The sequence below is a fragment of the Notolabrus celidotus genome, chromosome 3, assembly GCF_009762535.1.
Source record: "Notolabrus celidotus isolate fNotCel1 chromosome 3, fNotCel1.pri, whole genome shotgun sequence".
Taxonomy (NCBI): Eukaryota; Metazoa; Chordata; class Actinopteri; order Labriformes; family Labridae; genus Notolabrus; species Notolabrus celidotus.
This window is the reverse complement of record NC_048274.1, coordinates 40,437,007-40,458,546: the sequence shown is the minus strand read 5'-3', so window position 1 is coordinate 40,458,546 and position 21,540 is coordinate 40,437,007. Positions and strand designations below refer to the sequence as shown.

General features: G+C 41.3%; 1 protein-coding gene across 2 annotated transcripts in view; it reads right to left on the bottom strand.

Moving 5' to 3' along the window:
- ccdc102a (coiled-coil domain containing 102A) overlaps positions 1-21,540 on the bottom strand; it is a 79,362-nt gene that overhangs the window by 30,443 nt on the left and 27,379 nt on the right. For both annotated transcript variants that reach the window (XM_034680675.1, XM_034680676.1), the window contains exons 2-3: positions 5,319-5,800; positions 4,811-5,194 (exon numbers count right to left, since the gene is read on the bottom strand). In XM_034680675.1, the coding sequence (XP_034536566.1) occupies positions 4,811-5,194; positions 5,319-5,681 (747 nt within the window). In that variant the 5' untranslated portion in view covers positions 5,682-5,800. The remainder of the gene's footprint in view (positions 1-4,810; positions 5,195-5,318; positions 5,801-21,540) is intronic.

The window sequence follows — 21,540 nt, the reverse complement described above, 5'->3', positions numbered from 1 at the left end:
CACATATACAGTATATATATTATTGATTATAGAGTCTGACCACTGCAGGAAGAAAAGACCTGCGATATCTCTCCGTGAGACACCACGGGTGAAGAAGTCTGTCACTGAAAGAGCTACTTAGTGTTGTTATGGTCTCCTGGAGGGGGTCTGTGTGTATATGATATAATATGTCACATCTGTCCCAAATAGTTCACAATAGTAAGGGTGACACTCCTCTCCTTAGGGTAAAAATGTTTAAAGAAAACCAAATGGAAGGGACCTTTTGAACCCTAGTGGAAATAATGCCCTTGCCATGGCACTACTATGATGTACAAATGAGCAGCGGGACAGGCCCCCTTCATCTGTAGAAAGGATATGACAGGATAAAACTCATTGGGGGAAATGGTGACCCAGATACACTGCAGAGCTTTTGCCACACATTTAGGCCACTTTTTTTTTCTTTTCAAGAGACTCCCCTACGTTTTGCGATGTTAGGGTTCAAAAACTACTGCTGCACAGATCGTGTACTGTTTGCAGTGGCATACATGTTTTACACACTATGAATTCAAAAACAAAAAAAGAAAGCAAAAAAAAATTCATGTCATCACAAACTTGACAACGCTTGTTTTGACAGCGTGAGCTTGCAGAGATTTCACTTCTCTGATGTTTTCTCAACAGCCTTACAGCTTAAGGGCACTGACATCCTTTTAGTGTTTGATTGAGTGTCCATACGAAAGCTGAGCAGGTCAGAGGAAAGTTTGTGGTGCTCTCCATAGGACCGCCTGACAGAGAAGAAGTACTGCAGCTTTACAAAGCCCTCAGGGATAAGAGAGCATGGTGGGACTATGTGTGTGTGTGTGTGTGTGTGTGTGTGTGTGTGTGTGTGTGTGTGTGTGTGTGTGTGTGTGTGTGTGTGTGTGTGTGTGTGTGTGTGTGTGTGTGTGTGTGTGTGTATAAATAACTGGGTACGCACACTGCTATCCCTTAAATAGGACAGCCCCCAAACACACGTTTCTAGCGAGCAAGCTGTCTGGCCTGGATTCACTGAGACTCAGGTCACATTGTCCGTTTCCCAGCTGAGAGCACACTAGTGTTGAGTACACCACCTCTTATTTCTACATGGTCCCATCTTTCATTAAGACGTCATTGAATAAGCAGCCGGAAGCCGATCAACCCTCCTATTAACAAAAGGAAAAAAGTGAGCTCTGTCTCACTCTGCCGGTCTGTCCCTGTTACCTGCCACATGATGCATCGTCCAGGCTCTCATTGCAATGCAATGACTACTGCATTGCATTGCTATATTCAAATAAACAGTGATACAGAGCTGCATTGGTGTAGCTGAGTCAATTCAGTTACTACTGAGACATAAAATCCCTCAGTCTGATCTTCAGATCAGTTGAGTTAGTGAGATTTCTCTTCTTTTGTCAGCTCAACTGACAAATATCCACGAGAATCACTGCCCGTTTTGTTTTTTTCTTTTCACCATAGATTGTATAAATAATGGACATAGTATACGTGACGTCACCCATCTGTTTCTGAAGCGCTGTTTTGAGGCCGATCGCCGGCAGGAGACATATTGGAAATGCTGAACGCAACCTAACTTCTGTTGAGCTAGTGTGACGTAAAGAGGCGGGGTTTGAGCCTCCTCGCCAACAGTTAGAGTGTTAACGCCTGTCAGTCAAGTCAGTCATGTCCTTAAATGGGCAAAAACTAGTAATCCTAATATCTTCTGAACTGTGGCGTTCTAAAAAAATGTATCTCCTGTACAGTGTGTGCCGATAGAGAAATGAGCTCTTCAGACCAAACCCATATTTTGAACCAGGCTGTAAACATGTTTATTTCTGCTGTAAAGATCGTCTCTTTGAATTGGTGTGTATGTGGTTTCCAGTGTTTCTACAGCCAGCCCCAACCGGACGCTCGATGTACCGCAGTTTACAAAACTTCCGCATGGGCTTCATATTTTGAGACTGGAGGTTGCTGCTTGGTAAACACAGATCAATTCAAAAATGTCACACCTCAAGAACCTGAGCACAGTAACTAATACCCAGTTCAAACCACAATGACATCCCACACAGAAGGCCAGCCCTCTGTAACACTCACACTTCAACTCCACTCACACTCCACTTACAGCACCCAACACCACTACCTTGTTAATAATGGCTTTGTCTATATTTTTGATGTTGTTGTTTTTGTTTCTGTGTCTCTTCTTTTATTGAACTGTTAGATGTTTGCATGGAAAAAGAATGACCCCCCCCCCCTTCTAATTTGACATAGAGTGGTCTAGACCTGCTCTGTTTGTAAAAGTGTCTTGAGATAACGTTTGTTGTGATTTGGCGCTATACAAATAAAGATTGATTGATTGATTGATTCTTCAGTAACAAGTTTATTTTCTCAGGCAATGCTCACTGCATCATTCACATCATCAGATCATTATAGTACATACTGTGTGTGTTCAGCAACCTGGTGCAATTTTCCCAGTGCAATATCTAAATATGTACTAGCAGGAAGTGTCAATAGTGTATATAATTATTATATTTTATTTTATGGTATTCTTATTTTTTACCTTGAACCATTCTACTTTAGCTTTGTGAGTATATAGATGTATTCGCCTGTCTCTTGCTGTAAACTGCTGTAACAAAAAAAAGTCCCCCATTGCCAGATCAATATAGTTAATCTTATCTTACATTATCTTGAGGTGTTACCTGTCATCAAGTTAGAGGTCTAACAATGTACTGACCGCCTTTGCACTTCTCGTGAAATCATGATCATATCTATCCAGCACAAAGAAAAACAGAAAAACAAGAAAAAAGCTCAAATACAAAATTTAAGTCCTAAAAGTTTTTCCACATACCAGCCCGTGACGTCACAGCTGTAACATCAACTTCCTATATACAGTGCCATGCAAAAGTATTCATACCCCTTGACATTTTACACATTTTGTCACGTTACATGTACAAACTTAAATCATTTCATTGGGATTTTATGTGATAGACCAACACAAAGGAGTGCATAATTGGGAAGTGGAAGGAAAATGATATGTGGTGTTAAAGAATTTACACACAAAAAATCTGAAAAGTGTGGCATGCAAATGTATACATCCCCGTGAGTCAATACTAAGCTGAACCACTTTTTGCTGCAATTACAGCTGCAAGTCTTTCGGGGGGTTGTCTCTACCAGCTTTGGGTTTGTAAAGACTGCATTTTTTGCCCAGTCTTCTTTGCAAAATAGCTCCAGTTCAGTCAGATTGGATGAGGAGCGTCTTTCCACATATTCTCAACAGGATTCAGGTCTGGACTTTGACTGGGCCATTCAAACACATGAATATGCTTTTATCTAAACCGTCCCATTACTGCTCTGGCTGTGTGTTTAGGTTTGTTGTCCTGCTGGAAGGTGAACCTCCACCCCAGTCTCAAGTCTTTTGGAGCCTCTAACAGGTTTTCTTCCAGGATGGCCCTGTATTTAGCTCCATCCATCTTCCCATCAGCTCAGACAGCTTCCCTGTCCCTGCTGAAGAAAAGCCTCCCCAATGCATGAAGCTGCCTCCACCATGTTTCAAGGTGGGGATGGTGTGTTCAGGATATTATTAGCAAGATTTGGAGAGTGAACAACTAATATTTGTCCTGTGGACAGATTCTCCCACCTGAGCTGCGGATCTCTGCAGCTCCTCCAGAGTGACCGTTGGCCTCTTGGCTTTTTCTCTGATCAATGCTCTCCTTGCCCGGTCTGTCAGTTTAGGAGGACGGTCATGTCTTAGTAGGTTTGCAGTTGTTCCATACGCTTTTCATTTTAAGATGATGGATTGAAGAGTGCTCTGTGAGATGTTCAAAGCTTGGAAAGGGTTTTTATAACCTAACCCTGCTTTAAACTTCTTCACAACTTTACCCCTGAGCAGTTCAGTGTGTTCCTAAGTCTCCATGATGCTGTTTGTTCACTGATGTTCTCTTACAAACCTCTGAGGCCTTCACAGAACAGCTGTGTTCATACTGAGAGTGAAGTGCACATAGGTACTCTATTTACTAGTGAGGTTCTGAAGGCAGTTGGTTGCACTAGATCATATTTAAGGGTATCAGAATAAATGGGGTGAATACATTTGCACGTCACACTTTCAGATTTTTTATTTGTAAAAAATCTGAAAGTGTGCAGCACATATCATTTTCCTTCCACTTCACAATTATGCACTACGTTGTGTTGGTCTATCACATAAAATCCCAATAAAATATTTTGAAGTTTGTACATGTAACGTGACAAAATGTGGAAAAGTTCAAGGGGTATGAAAACTTTTGCAAGGCCGTTGATCTTCTTCATTTGGAAAAGTAACAGTCATGATGACTATAAGTTGATTATATAGATAATGTCACATTCTGTGCAGCTGACTTCCTCTTTGTATTTACAAAGTTTAGTAACTAAACCCTCTTTTTTCTCTTCATGCATGAAAGTGTGTTTGCTTTGCTGGATGGGAAGACAACAAGAAATGAAATGCACAAAGACATACATTTTGATTAGACCTACGGTTGGCACCACACTGCTCAGAAAAACTGACTTTATTCAAAGGAATCGGAGTGTGTTCATGTGACTAAAGCATGCTGTCGTCCTCTGAGGCTGTATCAGGTATGATGAGCAGTCAGAAGGTGCAGATGTGCTGACAGCACATCTGCACCTTCTTCTGCAACACAAAAACTTCTGACAGGTTTCAGTGTGGACCAACATTGTGTATCAAAAGACGAACACTTCCGTCTCTGCTCATGCTTTGGCACAAGCTGGGATATTATCCAGTGCAATAATATTCTGCACTGAAGATGTACAGTAATGTAAATGGAAATAGGATGCTCACCTTTTGTTGAGCAATCTTTTCTCGATCTAAGTCCACGTCCCTGACTGGTTCTGGCTCTGGAGACCCGGGTGGTCCCTCCCCCACCCTGTCTATTTTGCTGTCAGCGTGGACCTGAGAGGAGGAGGTGGAGGAAGCAGGGGAGGACGGAGGGATCGTTGGAGAGGAGGTGGAAGAAGGGTGTGCAGGGGAGGATGATGGAGAAGTGGCAGACAGAGGCGGAGCAGGGTCGCCACGGAGACGCAGCGTCTCCTGTCGTAGTGTCTCGTTCTCTGAGACCAGTTCCTGACGTTCCCGTCGAACGCTGGTCAGCTCCTTGGTGAGTGTATCTAGTCGCTGCCTCAGCTGACGGACCTCATCGCGTGCACGGTTGCGCTCTGCACGAACCTGCATGAAAAGAATCAGATATGAACCTGCTCAGGTGACAGATGTGGACATGGTTTCATAGGTAAGCACGTGACTGTGTTGACAGTTGAGAGTATTTGGGAGTTAGAAACAGAGGTAAGCCCACCTTGCTCCACTTCTCTCTCCAGTTGGCAGTGCAGTCCGACCACCACCTCATGGTTTTCTCCATCTGAGCCGCTCTAGCCCGAGCCTCCTCCAGCTCCCTGAGCCTCAGCTCCTCCCTGCTCTCCCAATCTGCCCCGGCTCCCTCACACATGGCCCCCAGGGACCCCAGGCCGAGGCTCCCCAGACCGGGTGACAGCAGAAGCGGAGGGCTGGAGCTTGGGGTTCCTCCAGTAGGGCTTGGGGTGTGGGTGAGACTGTCAGGGGAGCGGATCCCCCTGTCAGGCCCTAGACCAAGGCTGCACAGCAGACCCCCTCCGGCTGACTTTCCACCTTCAGACAGGTGGGGGCTGGGGGTGTGGTTCATGGTAGAGGCAGTGGTGTGCGTGAGGACAGTGAAGAAGATGAAAAGAGTGGGGTAAGGGGATGGGGAGCTGGAGGCACGGATATTCAGGAAAGAATCATCTTCATCAGCCAATCATCAGCCTGAAGACACACAGACAAGAAAAAAAAGACAGAAGTTAACATCTGTTGCTCTTATAAGAGTGGAAAAAAAATTCAAGGTTGAACAAGAAGATAAAGACATTTGATTTCAGAAAAGGATTTACTGACATATGCACTGAACTGCCTAGAGGGACGAAAAGTCCTCCGCTGCTAGATGAAGATAATAACTCTAAAGAGAGGTTGACAGCTGGTACACAGGGCTGACACTAAGAACTCTGCTAAATGAAAACTATGCAAAACAAGAACAAAGTTCCTCTGCGTGTTTATTCTGTATCAGTGATCCATATCTCTTGTTGTATTTTCTTGTGTTTCTTAGTCTTGTCTTGTGTTTCCTGTTTTATTTTGTAGTTCTGAATCCCTGTGTGTCCAGTTTAGTTTTACTTCCTGCTCTTGTGTGTTTCCCTCCTTTCTTGATTACCCTGATTAGTTTCACCTGTGTTAATCACTCTGTGTATTTAGTTCCTCTGTTTCCCCTGACCTGGGTTGGATCATTGTACGTCTTGCATGTGTTCTCTGTGTGTTTCTTTTTCCCAGTATTTCCTTTTAGGTTTAGTTTTTGGACATTTAAAGCAAGTTTTGTTGTACCTTTTTGTTCTTTTATTATTAAAACCTGCACTTGGGTGCTCCTTCCACCATTTTCCTCAACGTAACAATTACTTTCCTTGTAATGTTCTCACTACATCAACTGGCCTCCACACTGACTACACTAGTATGCACCACACTGACACCATTCAGACACTGTGTTGCTACTCTGAAACCCTTAAAATGATAAATTCTCACTAGTTATCAGTGAGGAATATCAAAGGAAACTGGAGGAGAGCAGACACATTTAGACTGAGGTGATCTTGTGCAACAGCCTGAACAAACATTTTCAACCATGAACAATGAGCCTAATATCTGGCCACATTTGATTAAATAGAAATAATTATAACAATAATAAATTAATAAAAAAAGTTCAATACATCAGCTCAGAGGGGTGCGGGTCTAGCTCAGCTGTAAGATCACACAGCTCACTCCCACACTTGGCAGCATGATACATCACTCTCTCCAGACCGGTTCTGACTCTTATCCCATGTCTTACTCTCATATCATTCAATGCCCTAAAAATGACCTCAGCTCAAAGATGAACAAACGTGGTCCAGCAACTGTTGAGGGTGGGTTGTGTATTTGTACAAAAGAAAGTTGACCTTTGAACTCAACAACCAAACAAGCACCTCCCTCCCTGTAGTGCCCCTTCACAATCAAAGAGACGTATCTATCACCTCCTTTATACATAACAGGAAATATGGTGAAGTCCCATCTTCTTCCTGCACAATGGCCTGAATAAAGGAAGCGTTTTTCAACCTCTCTATGGTACCACTGGGTACCATAGAGAGAGCTGTTGGCAGTGGTCATTGTAAAGAGCATAATCGCTACCCAACTACAGCACATGCACCTTTGAAGTATATAAGAACCCACATGCTAATCTTTGGCTTTACTGGTAATATCAAATAAAGTCAACACAGCTTAAAACACAGTTTTAATTGAAAGATGATGGATCTACAAAATCTTTGTTGCTCAATTTATTGTGTGTATTAATCACATACACAAACAAAAAAAGCTACTGAAATGTGACACATTTCTATGTTTCTTAAAACAGAATCAGTTGAATACTTCATGGGCTTGCACATTTTCTAGAGTAAACCAAATCATTAGTGCATGTTTGGCTGAGAGTTTTCTGAAGGGCCGTCAATCAATCAATCAATCAATCAATCAATCAATCAATCAATCAATCAATCAATCAATCAATCTTTATTTGTATAGCACCAATTCACAACAAACGTTATCCACGATGCTTTTACAAACAGAGCAGGTCTAGACTGGACCCAACATCAAGACAGGATACGATCCAGTCCCCTCTTACTGACAGGACTTGATCTTAAGTCATCTTAATCCACCATGAGCATTGCACCTTGCAGTATTTAGCTAGTTACAGCGGCGAGGAAAGACTTCCTTTAACAGGCAGAAACCTCTTGCAGAACCAGACTCATGTTAGACAGACATCTGCCTCAACCGAGTTGGGGTTGGAAAGAGGGATAGAGGAGAATAAGAATGAGAGAGAGACAATGATAGTCATGAGACGGAAAGAACTAGTAGAAGCTGTTGCCGCTAGAGTCCAGCACGTCCGTAGCAGCTGGAGTCTGGAACGTCCACAGCAGCAGGACGTCTACAGCAGCTAATCAACTTTTTAATTGCTCCCTTCTTCTAATTCAACAAATACAACAAAACCAACAAAGCTAAGTGGCATTCAAACAATAGACTGTGTTTGAGAGTGAACATGTTATATGTTTTGACTATAAAAACTTTGAAACTGATTCTTAAATGATTATGAAGTGACAGCTCAAAGTGCTGAGTTTGTATGCAGTTAGTGGACTATTTTTGTCAGGGTTAGGAGAATGTTTTTGTAAACACAGTAGCTGTGATAACTTCATGTGATAACTTTTGTTGTGGACATAATGCGATGATCCAGAAATGTCAGTCAGTATAGTTTTTTAGAATCAAGAGTTACAATAATAATAATATTCAAAATGAAGTTTTTTTCATTTTTGATGTATCCGGATAAAAGATATTTAAATTTCCCCTCAGAGATCTGTGGACTGGTCTTGTCTCCACTGTCAGGTCTTGGTTTTGGTTAGGAAATGCTTAATAAAAATCAGTTTAGGCCGTGGTGAAAATTGACCTCAATCTCTCTTGGGCCAAGAAAAGCTCTGCTTCTTCCTGTTCCGCGCCCCTAAGGAGGAGGCAGAGGGAGGTGGTTAGGAAATATGGCACTCTAAGAAAAACTTGAGAGGAAGCAGGAGGAAAAGAAAGGAGAGGATAAGAAGCAGGTTTAACATCTGCAGCAGGGGGCTTATTAACCCTAAAAAAAAAAGAAGAACTGTGCCTACCTTGCATCTTTGTTACCTAGTGTAGTTCCCCAATCAACAAATAACAGAACTGAGTTTTATAAAGCAATATGTTTACAAACAAGTACCAGGTCCGTTTCTGTACCCACAGTACTAGTGTTTGATCGTAAGGCGCACATTCAGGGTGTACCAAATAAAGACAGGTGTGTCAAACTTTGTTAAAAAGAACTGGTTCTAGGATCACAGTATTCATTTAGAGACATGCAGAGGTTCAGGGTGATGAGAAACCATTGTAGCATGACTAGCTATTAGGTATTCTTAAGATGGCTTTCTTTACTCTTCAGAGGGGATTTTTATGGCGATGTGGTTCTACTTTCTTTTTTTTTTTTTAGCTCAGGCCTCATATCTTTTTGGGATTCCAACTTTAATATCCAGTACAATTACATCACTGAAGATTCATGGTGATAATATTTTACAATTAAACATAGCTGTGTGGTGCTGTAAAGATGATTTTTGTATTTCTTTTCTTTTGAATGATGTATAAACAAGTAGGAGAAAACAGCAGCCACAGCACACTGGCTACACATGAATCCCATGTTTCTACACAGTGAGGAAAACAAAGAGCACTGAGGGAGAAAAGCTGCTCTGTGTTTTTTTAACTCTACCCCCAATCGCTGCATTTTAAACTCATATGAAGAGCCTTAATCCCACTGTGACCAATCCCTTCTACTCCTCTTCCAAATCTCATTCAAATTGTTCATCTCACAGTCAAACAGGAGTGTGGCTGCTGGAGGACAGTAAATCTAGAAACATCACCCTGTTCAGGGGAGATCAATCCCCGGTTTGAAATGTGGGGAAAACTGAAAGCTGAGAGTGTTTACTACAGCTTCACAAGTAACATTAATAATAACAATCTGAATATTACACTACGACAACAACAACTACTACTACTACTAATACAAATAAAATACTACTACTGCTACTACTACATTAATGCTACTACTACTGATTATAACAAAAAATAAAACTGCTACTACTACATTACTGCTACTACTACTACTACTACTGATTATAACAAAAAATAAAATACTACTACTGCTACTACTACATTACTACTACTACTACTACTACTGATTCTAATAAAAAATAAAATACTACTACTGCTACTACTACATTACTGCTACTACTACAAATAATAAAATACTACTAATACAAATAAAACACTACTACTGCTACTACTACATTACTACTACTACTACTGATTATAACAAAAAATAAAATACTACTACTGCTACTACTACATTACTGCTACTACTACAAATAATAAAATACTACTAATACAAATAAAACACTACTACTGCTACTACTACATTACTACTACTACTACTGATTATAACAAAAAATAAAATACTACTACTGCTACTACTACATTACTACTACTACTACTAATAGTAATAAACTACTAATAAAAATAAAATACTACTACTGCTACTACTACATTACTACTACTACTACTGATTATAATAAAATACTACTACTGCTACGACTACATTACTGATACTACTACTAATAATAATAGTAATAATAAACTACTACTAATAAAAATAAAATACTACTACTGCTACTTCTACATTACTGATACTACTACTACTACTACTAATAATAATAATAAACTACTACTACTGCTACATTACTGCTACTACTACTACTAATAATAATAAACTACTACTAATAAAAATAAAATACTACTACTGCTACTACTACATTACTACTACTAATAATAATAATAAACTACTACTACTACTACATTACTACTACTACTACTACTAACTAATAATAATAATAATGAACTATGCGTACTACTACTACTACAAATAGAAGAAGAATGACAAACTACTACTACAACTAAAAAAACAATAATAATAATAATAATAATAATAATAATAATAATAATAATCATCATCACTTTTTAAGTGAGCTTCTCTCAGATGAGCTCAGCATCATTTTTATTTGAAGCAACAGCACAACATACAAAATATTGAGCTGATTGCTGTCTGTTTATTTCTGTTTTTTAATCTCAGTCTGAGTATACATTCAACATGTTGAAACACTTTCTGCTCCCACCTCATATTTCCGGTCCCAGCTAGAAAATCTTAACTCATAGACAAACTGGAAACTTAGAGCCTGTCATCTTTTTCTCTCCACTGTCAGGTCAAAAAACTTCATTTTTCACCACATGTTTAACTACAAAAAACATCAACAAAGTCGCATATGTAATCATGTGAACTCTTCAACAAACAGGTCATCTAACTTTTTCTAAAACATCAACCAACAGTTGAACTGTTTCATCAATTATTAAAACTTCATTTCCCTGTCAGATGTAATCATACTCTGCTGTAGCCCTTTAAACTGATATTAACTGACACCTTTCGGATGCTCTATTAGCGCTACACTTGACCTGCAGCTTTCATGTGTCACGTCACTAAAACACAAGTTATCCTAATTTCAGAATGTATCATGCTGTGAGTCTTATAAAATTAACTCCTGTACTTTCTCAACATTGGCACCTCTACACTGTTTTAGGAGCAATGCTTTCTCTTCCTTTCAAGCTGCATTTTTTCCAAATAATGAAACTCTAGATGAGTAACTCTGCTGACAAGGCTTGTATTTCAATACATTTTTATTTTCTTGCTTTTCTTTTTATCAATATTGTATTTTTTGGCATTTGCCTTTATTTGACAAGACAGATAAAGAGTGACAGAAAACCTGTGGGGGGATGACGTGCAGTAAAGGGATGGAGGCCAGAGTTGAACCCAGAGCAGCTGCAGTAAGTCCCCTGGCTTTAGCTCTACTAGCTGAGCTACCACACACCTCATAGTCTCATAATTTGATTAAGGGTTATTACAATGTTATTAAAGATGGTGTCTGCAAAGAAGAAGTCTCAATACTTTGAGTTTCAAGTAAATTATCAGTACAATCAAACGTGCATACAAAGCATAGATTGTACAAAAAATGGATGTAGTATCCGTGATGTCCCATCCCACCATCTGTTCCTGTTTTGAAGCCAATCGTCAGTGGATGCCATATTGAAAATGCTGAAGTCAAGTCAAGTCAAACTTGGATGTCTCACTCGACAGGTATTAAAAGCCAATGCAAAGAGGTGTGTTTTAAGTAGAGATTTAAAACTCTCAATGAGCATATCTAACATTAGGAGGCAGACTGTTCCACAGCGTGGGAGCCGCCAACGCGAAAGCTCTGTCACCTCTTGTTTTGAGCCTCGATCTAAGCACATCTAAAAACACCTGGTGCGTTGACCTGAGTGCTCTGTGGAGCGTGCAGGTGCAAACACTCACTCAAGTATTGTGGTGCCAACCCATGTAAACTTTTAAAAACCAACATCAATATTTTGAACTGAATCCTGAAACTGACAGTAATCCAGTGAAGGGAAGACAGTCCAGGCGTGATGTGATCTGGTCTTCTCTTCCTAGTCAGCAGGCGTGCAGCTGCATTTTGTACCTGCTGTAGGCGACGACGAGATGACTGATCAATACCAACATATAGAGTTACAATAATCCAGGCCAGAAGTGGTAAACATGTGTATCAGCCTTCACTTTGCCCAGAAGTCTCAACTGGAAGAAGCTCGCCTTCACAACAGAGCTGATCTGTTTGTCAAGTACTGTCAAAGATGACAACAAGGTTCCTGACAGAAGGGCGACAGTGAGACACCAAATTACCAAACACACTGTCTACACCATCCAGCAGATCAGGTTCACCAAAATCAATAACTTCAGTTTACTTTTCATTTACACTCAAAAAGTTTAATTCCATCCATGATTTCACATCTTTGAGACAACTCAACAAGGCTTTCGTGGTGTCATTTGTTTTTAAAGACAGATGCATTTGCAATTATCTGCAAAACAGTGGAAAGAGATTTCATATTTTTTAAAAGATGAACCCCAGTGGAAGCATAGACAAACAAAACAAAACAGGCCCTAAAATAGAGCCTTAAACACAACCAAACAATCGTTTGGAAACAGAAACTGCTTTTTGGTGTGCACAAGTGACACAATGATGTGAAGATTGAACAAGTAGTTTTGAGAATTTCAATTCTGGTCTGAGAAATGTACCAAAGCCACTGAGAAAAACTGTCAGTGGTCCCTGCCTAGCTTTAAGAAAGGGAGGTTCATCTACAGGCAGACTGTGGTGGAGTCATGCATTTTTAAAGAGTCTAATCAGTGTTGAAACTGAGAGCAGCCATGATCGGAATATTATGTCAGTCTGATGGTGCAGTACAGGACACAGTCAGTCCACTTAATGCAGGTCTCAGACACTAATCTTTCCTGAATGAAGAACTATACTCACAGCATCCTAATAAATTCTATTTGTATGCATATTGTTCAGGCTGGTCGTTGCACCCTGTAAAAAAATCTCTGCACAAACAATTGTTTTGAAGACACTTCTATGCTTTTATAAAATTTCTATATTTTAGAAGATATACGACCCTGTCTTCATATGTTTAAGACAATTAAACTGTAATTTCATAGGTGTTTGCATTGTTGTATGTCTCAATAAACAAAGATACATGAATGAAATACACTCTGCAAAATGATGGCACTGCAGACCCCGACCAAAATGAGAAAGCACTTCATCTTTGCATTACAGAAAACATAGCAGCATATTAGAGCTTCTTTTAAATAAATTAAAACTGATTAAATTATGCTCTGAAGTACCACAGGTACAACTGAACACTATCAAAGAACTTCCTGAGGTCCTCAGGCTGAGAAAATACAGCGCAGGCAGAAGGGGTGTCGTTATGCCGTAACTTCTTAGCAACCTCATTGGTGTCTCCTGAGCAAAGTTCTGCACCTTACAGCTGAGGTTGGTAGTCAGATTTAGATCCACTTTTTGTTATACTGGTTAAAATGATCTTTATGTCCTGATGGTAATCAATACATAATGTGTTCTTAAAAAAGAGGTAAAAAAAAAGCTGCTATCTACAGCCGGAGTAAACCTGGGAAAAGACCAACCAATCCCTGCCATCAGGAGCCAAATGATGAAACCAATCAAATCCTGTCCTGCCGTTCTGCCCGCCTCCTGCAGAGCGTACATTTCATGTTTGTTTGTGTTTTTAACTTTCACTATGAGAATGTTTTGGTGTTTTCTTACCGCTGAGTGAGACATGAGTTGACGTAGTGCAAAACACAAACCATGCGCTGAGGACCGGTTTGAATCAGTCACCATCATATGGTTGCAAATCAGAAGCGCTCGTGCATTTGAGCGGGGGCGTCGTTTTAGAGGAGGGGGGGGGGGGGGGGTTGACTACCAACCCTAGCTTTAAACACTCAAATATGACTGATAAGGGACAAGTTGTTTCCTATGCTTCTATGGAATTTGAAGCATTTTCCAATTTATTTTCCTTCTTTTATAAATGAATGAGCAGCCCACATTGAAGAGCTAAAGTGAATGTTACCATTTTCATTACTTCACTTTCTTAGTGATCTCCCAGCAAAGGGATGTAAGATGCTTGATTCAGATTGGTCAAAACCCCTTGACAACCCCCTTGACAACAGTTATTACCTTTCACTACTATGAGCAACACGAGAGACAAACTGATCACACGTCATGTCAAATCAATCCACAGAAAAGAGTTCAGACACATGTAGCTTCTGCTTGTTGACACCACAGACCATAAGGTGAGGTAAAACAGTTTGCTTCTGTTAGCATCACACTGGTAAACAATGTGGCTAAAATGTACAGTAGTTTGGGTTAGCATGCTTATACGGCAGGCCAAACAACATGGATCCTGTTCAGCAATCCTGGCAGCATTGCAGGTGAGTGCAACTTTAGCTTCAAAGAAACTTGAACCATAAGTGGTGAGGATGATAGCAGCAGTGATTCAAGTTGTGACATTCCTCCTCATTCATTTTTAAAGGTGTGTGAACCGCAGAGCTCAGAGAAGAAGGAGAGCAGGATGAGGACAATTTCATGTTAAGTTGACCCCAGGAACGGGCAGATAAGAATCATCACAACGGAACGTTAACTGTCCTCAGAGTCTCTCCCTGTCAGGATTCTATTTACAGCGGCGAACCATACATTAATTAAAATTCAAAAAATAATAATTTCACATAACTTAAATAATCACATGCAATAACTCGGGATGCACCGAAATGAAAATTCTTGGCCGAAAATTGAAAATGAGGAAACCTAGGCCGAAAACTGAGACACCAAAAATTAATTATTATGCCAGTTATTAGTACCTTTGCATTTATGGCTATGAGTGTATACTAGGGATGTCAACAATTAACCGACTATCAATTAATTGATTGTTAAGAACTTACTCAAACACATTTTTTTGTTTGTATTTTCTATCCCGGTGAACAAACATCATGTGGTCTCATATTTGGTTCAGCTATCAGGGAGGTGTTTTAACTTTAAAGCATGTTTGAGAATCAGCTGACTGAAGGTGTTGCTCACAGTGGAGACGCTCAGCTGGGGGCTGCAGCTGAGTGACAGGTCTCCATGAGCGCCTTTTTTCTCCGCCGCCGGACTGATTCTGACCCGGTTGCGCTCCCGGCTGACACCTGACCACGTTCACATGCTTATTTTTCTCAATAAGAACAAGTAGACAGAAAACTGGACACTGAGAGTCTGAAATCTGTTTCTGCTCAGTTCCCTTGTTGAAGTCTGAGCCTTCACTTTTATGACTGTATGTCAGCAGAGGTTATGAGCCTGCTCCACATGTTGATATTCAGTGTGTTTAACATTTTGAACACCTCAATACGATCTGTAGCTGTTTGATACTGTCAGTTATATACACTGTGTCATGAAGGAACATTAAGGACAAAAAAAAACGTATTTGTCATTATTTTTGACATGGAAAACATTTCCGCTTTTTTTAATGATTAATCGATAATTGATCGTTAACATTTCCAAAGATCGATCAAGGAAAATACTTGAAATGTACATCCCTACTGTGAACTAACCTCAGTAAAATCAAGACATGCAGGTTCTCTGCATCCAACGCGGCCTGGATCATTTCTCGTGCACACTGCTTTATTCCCACATCCAAGTAATGATCTTAATAATCCGGATCAAGTGCAGTCACAATGAAGTGCAGAGGATCCGTGAAATCGGTGAAATGTGCTGACAGACTCTAAGAATGCGTTCACACCAAACACAAATAAAATCATTCGCACGAATAATTAACATGTAAAGTCAAACGGGAATATTCACCTCCTGATTCTCGCATCTGTATTTGCGCAAATAGTGCGATAATTCACGTCTGGTGTGAACACACCAAGACTTCAGTTTTATCAAACTGAGCGCCGAATTTCAGTTAAAGTAAACAGGAGCTCACTGTGAGGACAGAGAGGGAGGAGGATTATCTGCCGAGTTGTGAAAACTTTGTCTGTCACTAGAATCCAGCGATGGGTTGCGGTAGGAAGTTAGCCTTTAGCATAACTGGCTTGCCCATTCAATGTCGTCAACCTCGTTTGATGACAACAGACTGCTGTGGCCTGGGAGCCCCCCTCCCTCTCACAGATATTCGCTTCTTGAGCACTCGTTTACATGCAAACTGAGCGAGTCATTCGCGCGAATAGAGCCAGTCAACACAAAACATTCTCGCGTCTGTATTCGTGCGAATAGCATGATCGTTCGCGTCTGGTGTGAACGCATCATCAGTGTACTTTTCATTGTTTTCACTGCGTGGTCCGTCTCAACCTCTTTGCTTAGAAGAAGCTTTAGTTGTTTAGCTGCGATTAAAGGAAGAACCGATGCAGACGTCATGACCCTTATCCAGACATGGGCATACTGGCCGTGGTTTTTGCTTGGGTCATCACAACATTCTGTTGTGTTGTTTCAGTGATAAAAGTCTTTTGAATGAAAACCAAAAATGCACTTTTGGCCCATTTTCGGTGCATCCTTAGTAATAACTGTATTCTAATACAAAGGACATGTGCAACAAAGTGCCTCTGTGGCTGCATGCCTTTATGATGACGTCCCAGAGTAATGGCACCTCAATGTCACAGATATGATGAAGGGTTTACATTTTAAAAGGACCTCTGATCAGTTTGTTTCAGTATACTCATGTTGGAACCTGAGAAAGTAACAGAAATCAGGAGGCCTGTGAGTGCATTTGTGTGTATGTGAGTGAGTGTGTGTGTGTGTGTGTGTGTGTGTGTGTGTGTGTGTGTGTGTGTGTGTGTGTGTGTGTGGGGGAGGAGGGGTTGGCAGTCTGAACACAGCAGATGGCAATGAAGAGGGCTCTATTGAAAAGGTTTCACCCTTTGGTCACACGCGCACGCACGCACGCACGCACGCACGCACGCACGCACGCACGCACGCACGCACGCACGCACGCACGCACGCACGCACGCACGCATTATTTACTGCCAAGAGTCTGCCTGCCTTCTGCCCCATTAGACACACACACAAAAATGTACAGTCAACTCATCAGCCAGGGAGCATCGGGTGACAGGAGCAGTGTGGAGAGTGTGTTGGCATATTTGGTGGTGTAGCTGACAGGACTGATCACTGTTAGCTGTATATCCATGTAGGAATGTGTCTAACATTGTCAATCAGTGAGGACCTGTACTAACTTGCACTAGAACTCTCTTTTTATTACCCAAGGACAGTATTTGTGAGTGTGTCAGTCTAGGTGTGTGTGTGTGTGTGTGTGTGTGTGTGTGTGTGTGTGTGTGTGTGTGTGTGTGTGTGTGTGTGTGTGTGTGTTGCAGTTTTTTTCTGACCTAAAGGATCAGCGTAAAATGTTAAATCTATTTGAATTTTTGAAAGAAGGTAAGGTGTTACGGTCCTGTCTTCAGCAGGAAGTTTAAAGGGATCTAGCATTACAGGTGCTGCTCTGCTCCTGCCAGCTCAGTGTATTTACAAAGAGTTTGCATTTGATCATTGCAGATAATAATAAAATTTCATGTCATGTTTAAATAAAAAAAATCAATGATATTTAGTTTGGAATTCTGACAATAAATGTCAGGTCCATGAAAAACTTGAATAGATGTTGAAACTGTTTTGAAAGGTGTGATATTGATGTTATTGTCTATGTCTATCCAGGGCAGAGAATACTGAAACACCAGGAGAGCCTATTCTCTAGATATCTGTGGAGCACTTCAGCAATGTATGAGCTGTGATGTTCCTCTGACCTCTTTACAGCTCAGCTTAGCCCATTTGTTGAGAAACCACACACAAAAGTTGACTCCTACATCATATAGACCATTTAGTTGACCAGTTTGCAACACTTACACCAAGAGTAGTGCTCTGAGCAGAGTTTGTTAAAGTTAGCTGAATTACATGGTAGAGGATACCCCATCTGTAGCAGATGATAGCCTAGCTTCTGTTCTGGTTCTCTGTCCGGTTTCTCAACAAAGGGATCGAACTGACTGGGATCCCCTGTAGGTGATACACTGACGACTGGCAAGTGCCTCATACAACCCGACTCTGAAAACACTGAGCTACCACTTTAAGGAACATACCCCACATATAAAAACCATAAACACATCACACAAAACTTGTCATATTGGCTTTAAATTTCAACCTCGGCCTGCTGCATGTCAACCCTCACTCCCTCCCTTCAACATTTCCCGACTTTCACCAGCTGTCCATCTGAATAAAGGAAAAAATGCCCCCAAAAATATGTTCACAAAAAAGTCTTATAACAAGAAAGTACAAACACTAAACAGAACACTTTTAATCATCATCTTTGTGTCACTCCTTCTCATCATCTCGCTCTCGACCCCAGTCCTCTGCCAGCATAGTGACTAATGTCACAGGCTGAGTGATTATGCCACAGTTTATTTCTGATCATTGATCATTAAGCTGATGGATGGGGCCCCAGCTGAGATGAGCCAATCAGAACACTTTAAACCCTGTGACACTACAGCCTGGGCTGGGTAATCTACAAGAACTTGAGGACAGATGCAAAAGCCGAAATCGGATTTGTTTTTTGAACTCATGTAGAGTATTTACAGTGGGTACGGAAAGTATTCAGACCCCTTCACTTTTTTTACATTTTGTTATGTTGCAGCCTTATTCCAAAATGGATTAAATGATTTTTTCCTTCAGCATTCTCTATACAATACCCCATAATGACAAAGTGAAAAATGTTGTGTAGAAATTATTGCAAATTAATTAAAAATAAAACACTCAAATATTACATGTGCATAAGTATTTTAGTATTTAGTGGCACCTTTAGCAGTGATTACAGCCTCCAGTCTTCTCAGGTATGATGCTACAAGCTTAGCACACCTGGATTTGGGGAGTTTCTCCCATTCTTCTTTGCACATCCTCTCAAGCTTGATGAGGTTGGATGAGGAGCATCAGTGCACAGCTATTTTCAGGTCTTTCCAGAGATGTTCAATCAGGTTCAGGTCCGGCCCTGGCTGGGCCACTCAAGGACATTCAGAGACGTGTCCTGAAGCCCCTCCTTTGTTATCTTGGCTGTGTGCTGAGGATCGTTGTCCTGTTGGAAGGTGAACCTTCGCTGCAGTTTGAGGTCCAGAGCGCTCTGGAGCAGGTTTTCATCAAGAGTCTCTCTGTACTTTGCTGCGTTCATCTTTCCCTTGATCCTGACAAGTCTCCCAGTTCCTAACGCTGAAAAACATCACAACAGCATGATGCTGCCGCCACCATGCTTCACTGTAGGGACGGTATTGGCCAGGTGATGAGCTGTGCCTGGTTTCCTCCAGACATTCAGGCCAAAGAGTTCAATTTTGGTTTCATCAGACCAGAGAATGTTGTTTCTCATGGTCTGAGAGTCATTTAGGTGCCTATTTGCAAACTCTCATGTGCTTTGTGCCAAGGAGTGGCTTCTGTCTGGCCACTCTACCATAAAGACCTGATCTGTGGAGTGCTGCAGAGATAGTTGTCCTTCTGGAAGGTTCTCTCATCTCCACAGAGGAACACTGGAGCTCTGTCAGAGTGACCGTTGGGTTCTTGGTTACCTCCCTGAACAAGGCCCTTCTCCCCCGATCGTTCATTTTGGCCAGGCGGCCAGCTCTAGGGAGAGTCCTGGTGGTTCCAAACTTCTTTCATTTCCGTATGATGGACACCACTGAGCTCTTTGGGACCTTCAATGCAGCAGAAATTTTGTCTGTGCCGTTCCCCAGATCTGTGTCTCGATACGGAGAAAGACGGAGTCCTGAGGACATGCTACATTCAAATTCATGCTAGCTTTCCGTGACTACCAACCCTCGCTTTAATTAATTGATTGATTGAAAGAAAGAAATCTTGAAAAATGTGTATTGACCTCAGGCAGATTGAAGATCAATCAGTAAGCATAGCACATACTGGCAGCATCACTTTTTGTCTCTTTTCTTACGACTCCCTCACTTTCCTTTTCTTCTGTCCTTCTGTCTCATGTCTGCCTCCCTTATCCAACCCTCCACATGAACTCCACCCTCAGTCATCCCAGGGCCCATAAAAAGTACTACCAGTCAAGGGGTTGAGCCTGGAGGATAATAAACTCTTTGACAGAACATCTGTCCTCCCTGACCACATGCTCTACAGCCCATAATCTGAGTAATGTTCAACTTCACCTCTCATAAATTCAACGCTACAAACAAATCAGTCCACAGAAGAGTCGGAGTTAAGAATCTGTGTGTTATCCCCACCCCCCACACTCTCTCTCACTCCTCTCAATGAGTCTTAGGTAACGTCTGTTTATCTTGTTGAAATGAGCGACAGTCAGGGTGTGAGCAGAAGGGTCACACCGGCACAAAGACACACATCACACACAACAAATGAGGTGGAAGTTCACAACAGTGATTTATATGAAACCATAAAAAGACAACATGGCGTCACAAAGGAGTTCCCCTGCTGCTCTCCAACATGTGTGTATGTGTGCATCTGATTGTGTGTTTCTTGCAGTGAGTCAGAGCACGTCTCTTTTTTTCCCCCACTGAGAATCAGCTCCAAAAGTTAAGTGCCCAGCAGTGTTGGCTGGGCCTTCAAGGTTCAAGCATAGAGTGAAAGAACATGCAGGCTCCACTTACTGTCACCATCAGTGGTTCTTCTCAGGTTTGTCTACATACTGAAACAAGATTTATCTACAAGTGCACAAACTCTTCTAAAAGTTCCAGGGTAGACCACAACTCTAATGGACTGCCATCCGATATATCTGGCTCTGCAAGTCATGCAGATTAAAGGTTGACAGCAGCTACTTCTGTTCAGTGGGAAGTTTGTTTAAATCACCAGCTAGTCTCTCCTTTACTAGCTCCTCCCTATGTGGTCGGGTCTGAGGGCTGCAGAGTTTCTTCAGTGCGAATGATACAAGGAGAGGGGAATGCATTTTCTTTGTATTACCATTCATTCTGCAGCTCTAAAGGGACCACGGTCTGGAAAAAGGAGTGGCAGGGATGCACTGTGTGAGGTTTGTGGTTTCACTCCCTGTGCTTTGAGCCAGGACTGAAATATTTCAACAACTACTGGACTGATTGACATGACATATAATGCAGATGTTCACCGAAAAACCAGAGGACTGATCCTGAAACGACTCTGATGAGAGTGCCAAAGAACTTTTCCCATGGACAACACCTTGTTTTGTTCACTATAAATCAGACTACGATTTTATGTACAAATAAAACTGACTCTCATTGAAAAGAGAAATTCATCCTTCTCAGTCATTAGTTGGTGAAGACAAAAGGCTGATTCATTTTGAGAAGTTGTTTAGAATATGTGAGTGTGGATAGGGAGACCCACAACAACCTCAGAAGCTGATTCAATGGCCAAACGTTGCAGAAATGCTGCAGAGAAGTGTTAAGTAATAACACCAGGGAATGAGCACTGCACTTTTTTGAAGACAGTTTTGTTGAATTGCTCATA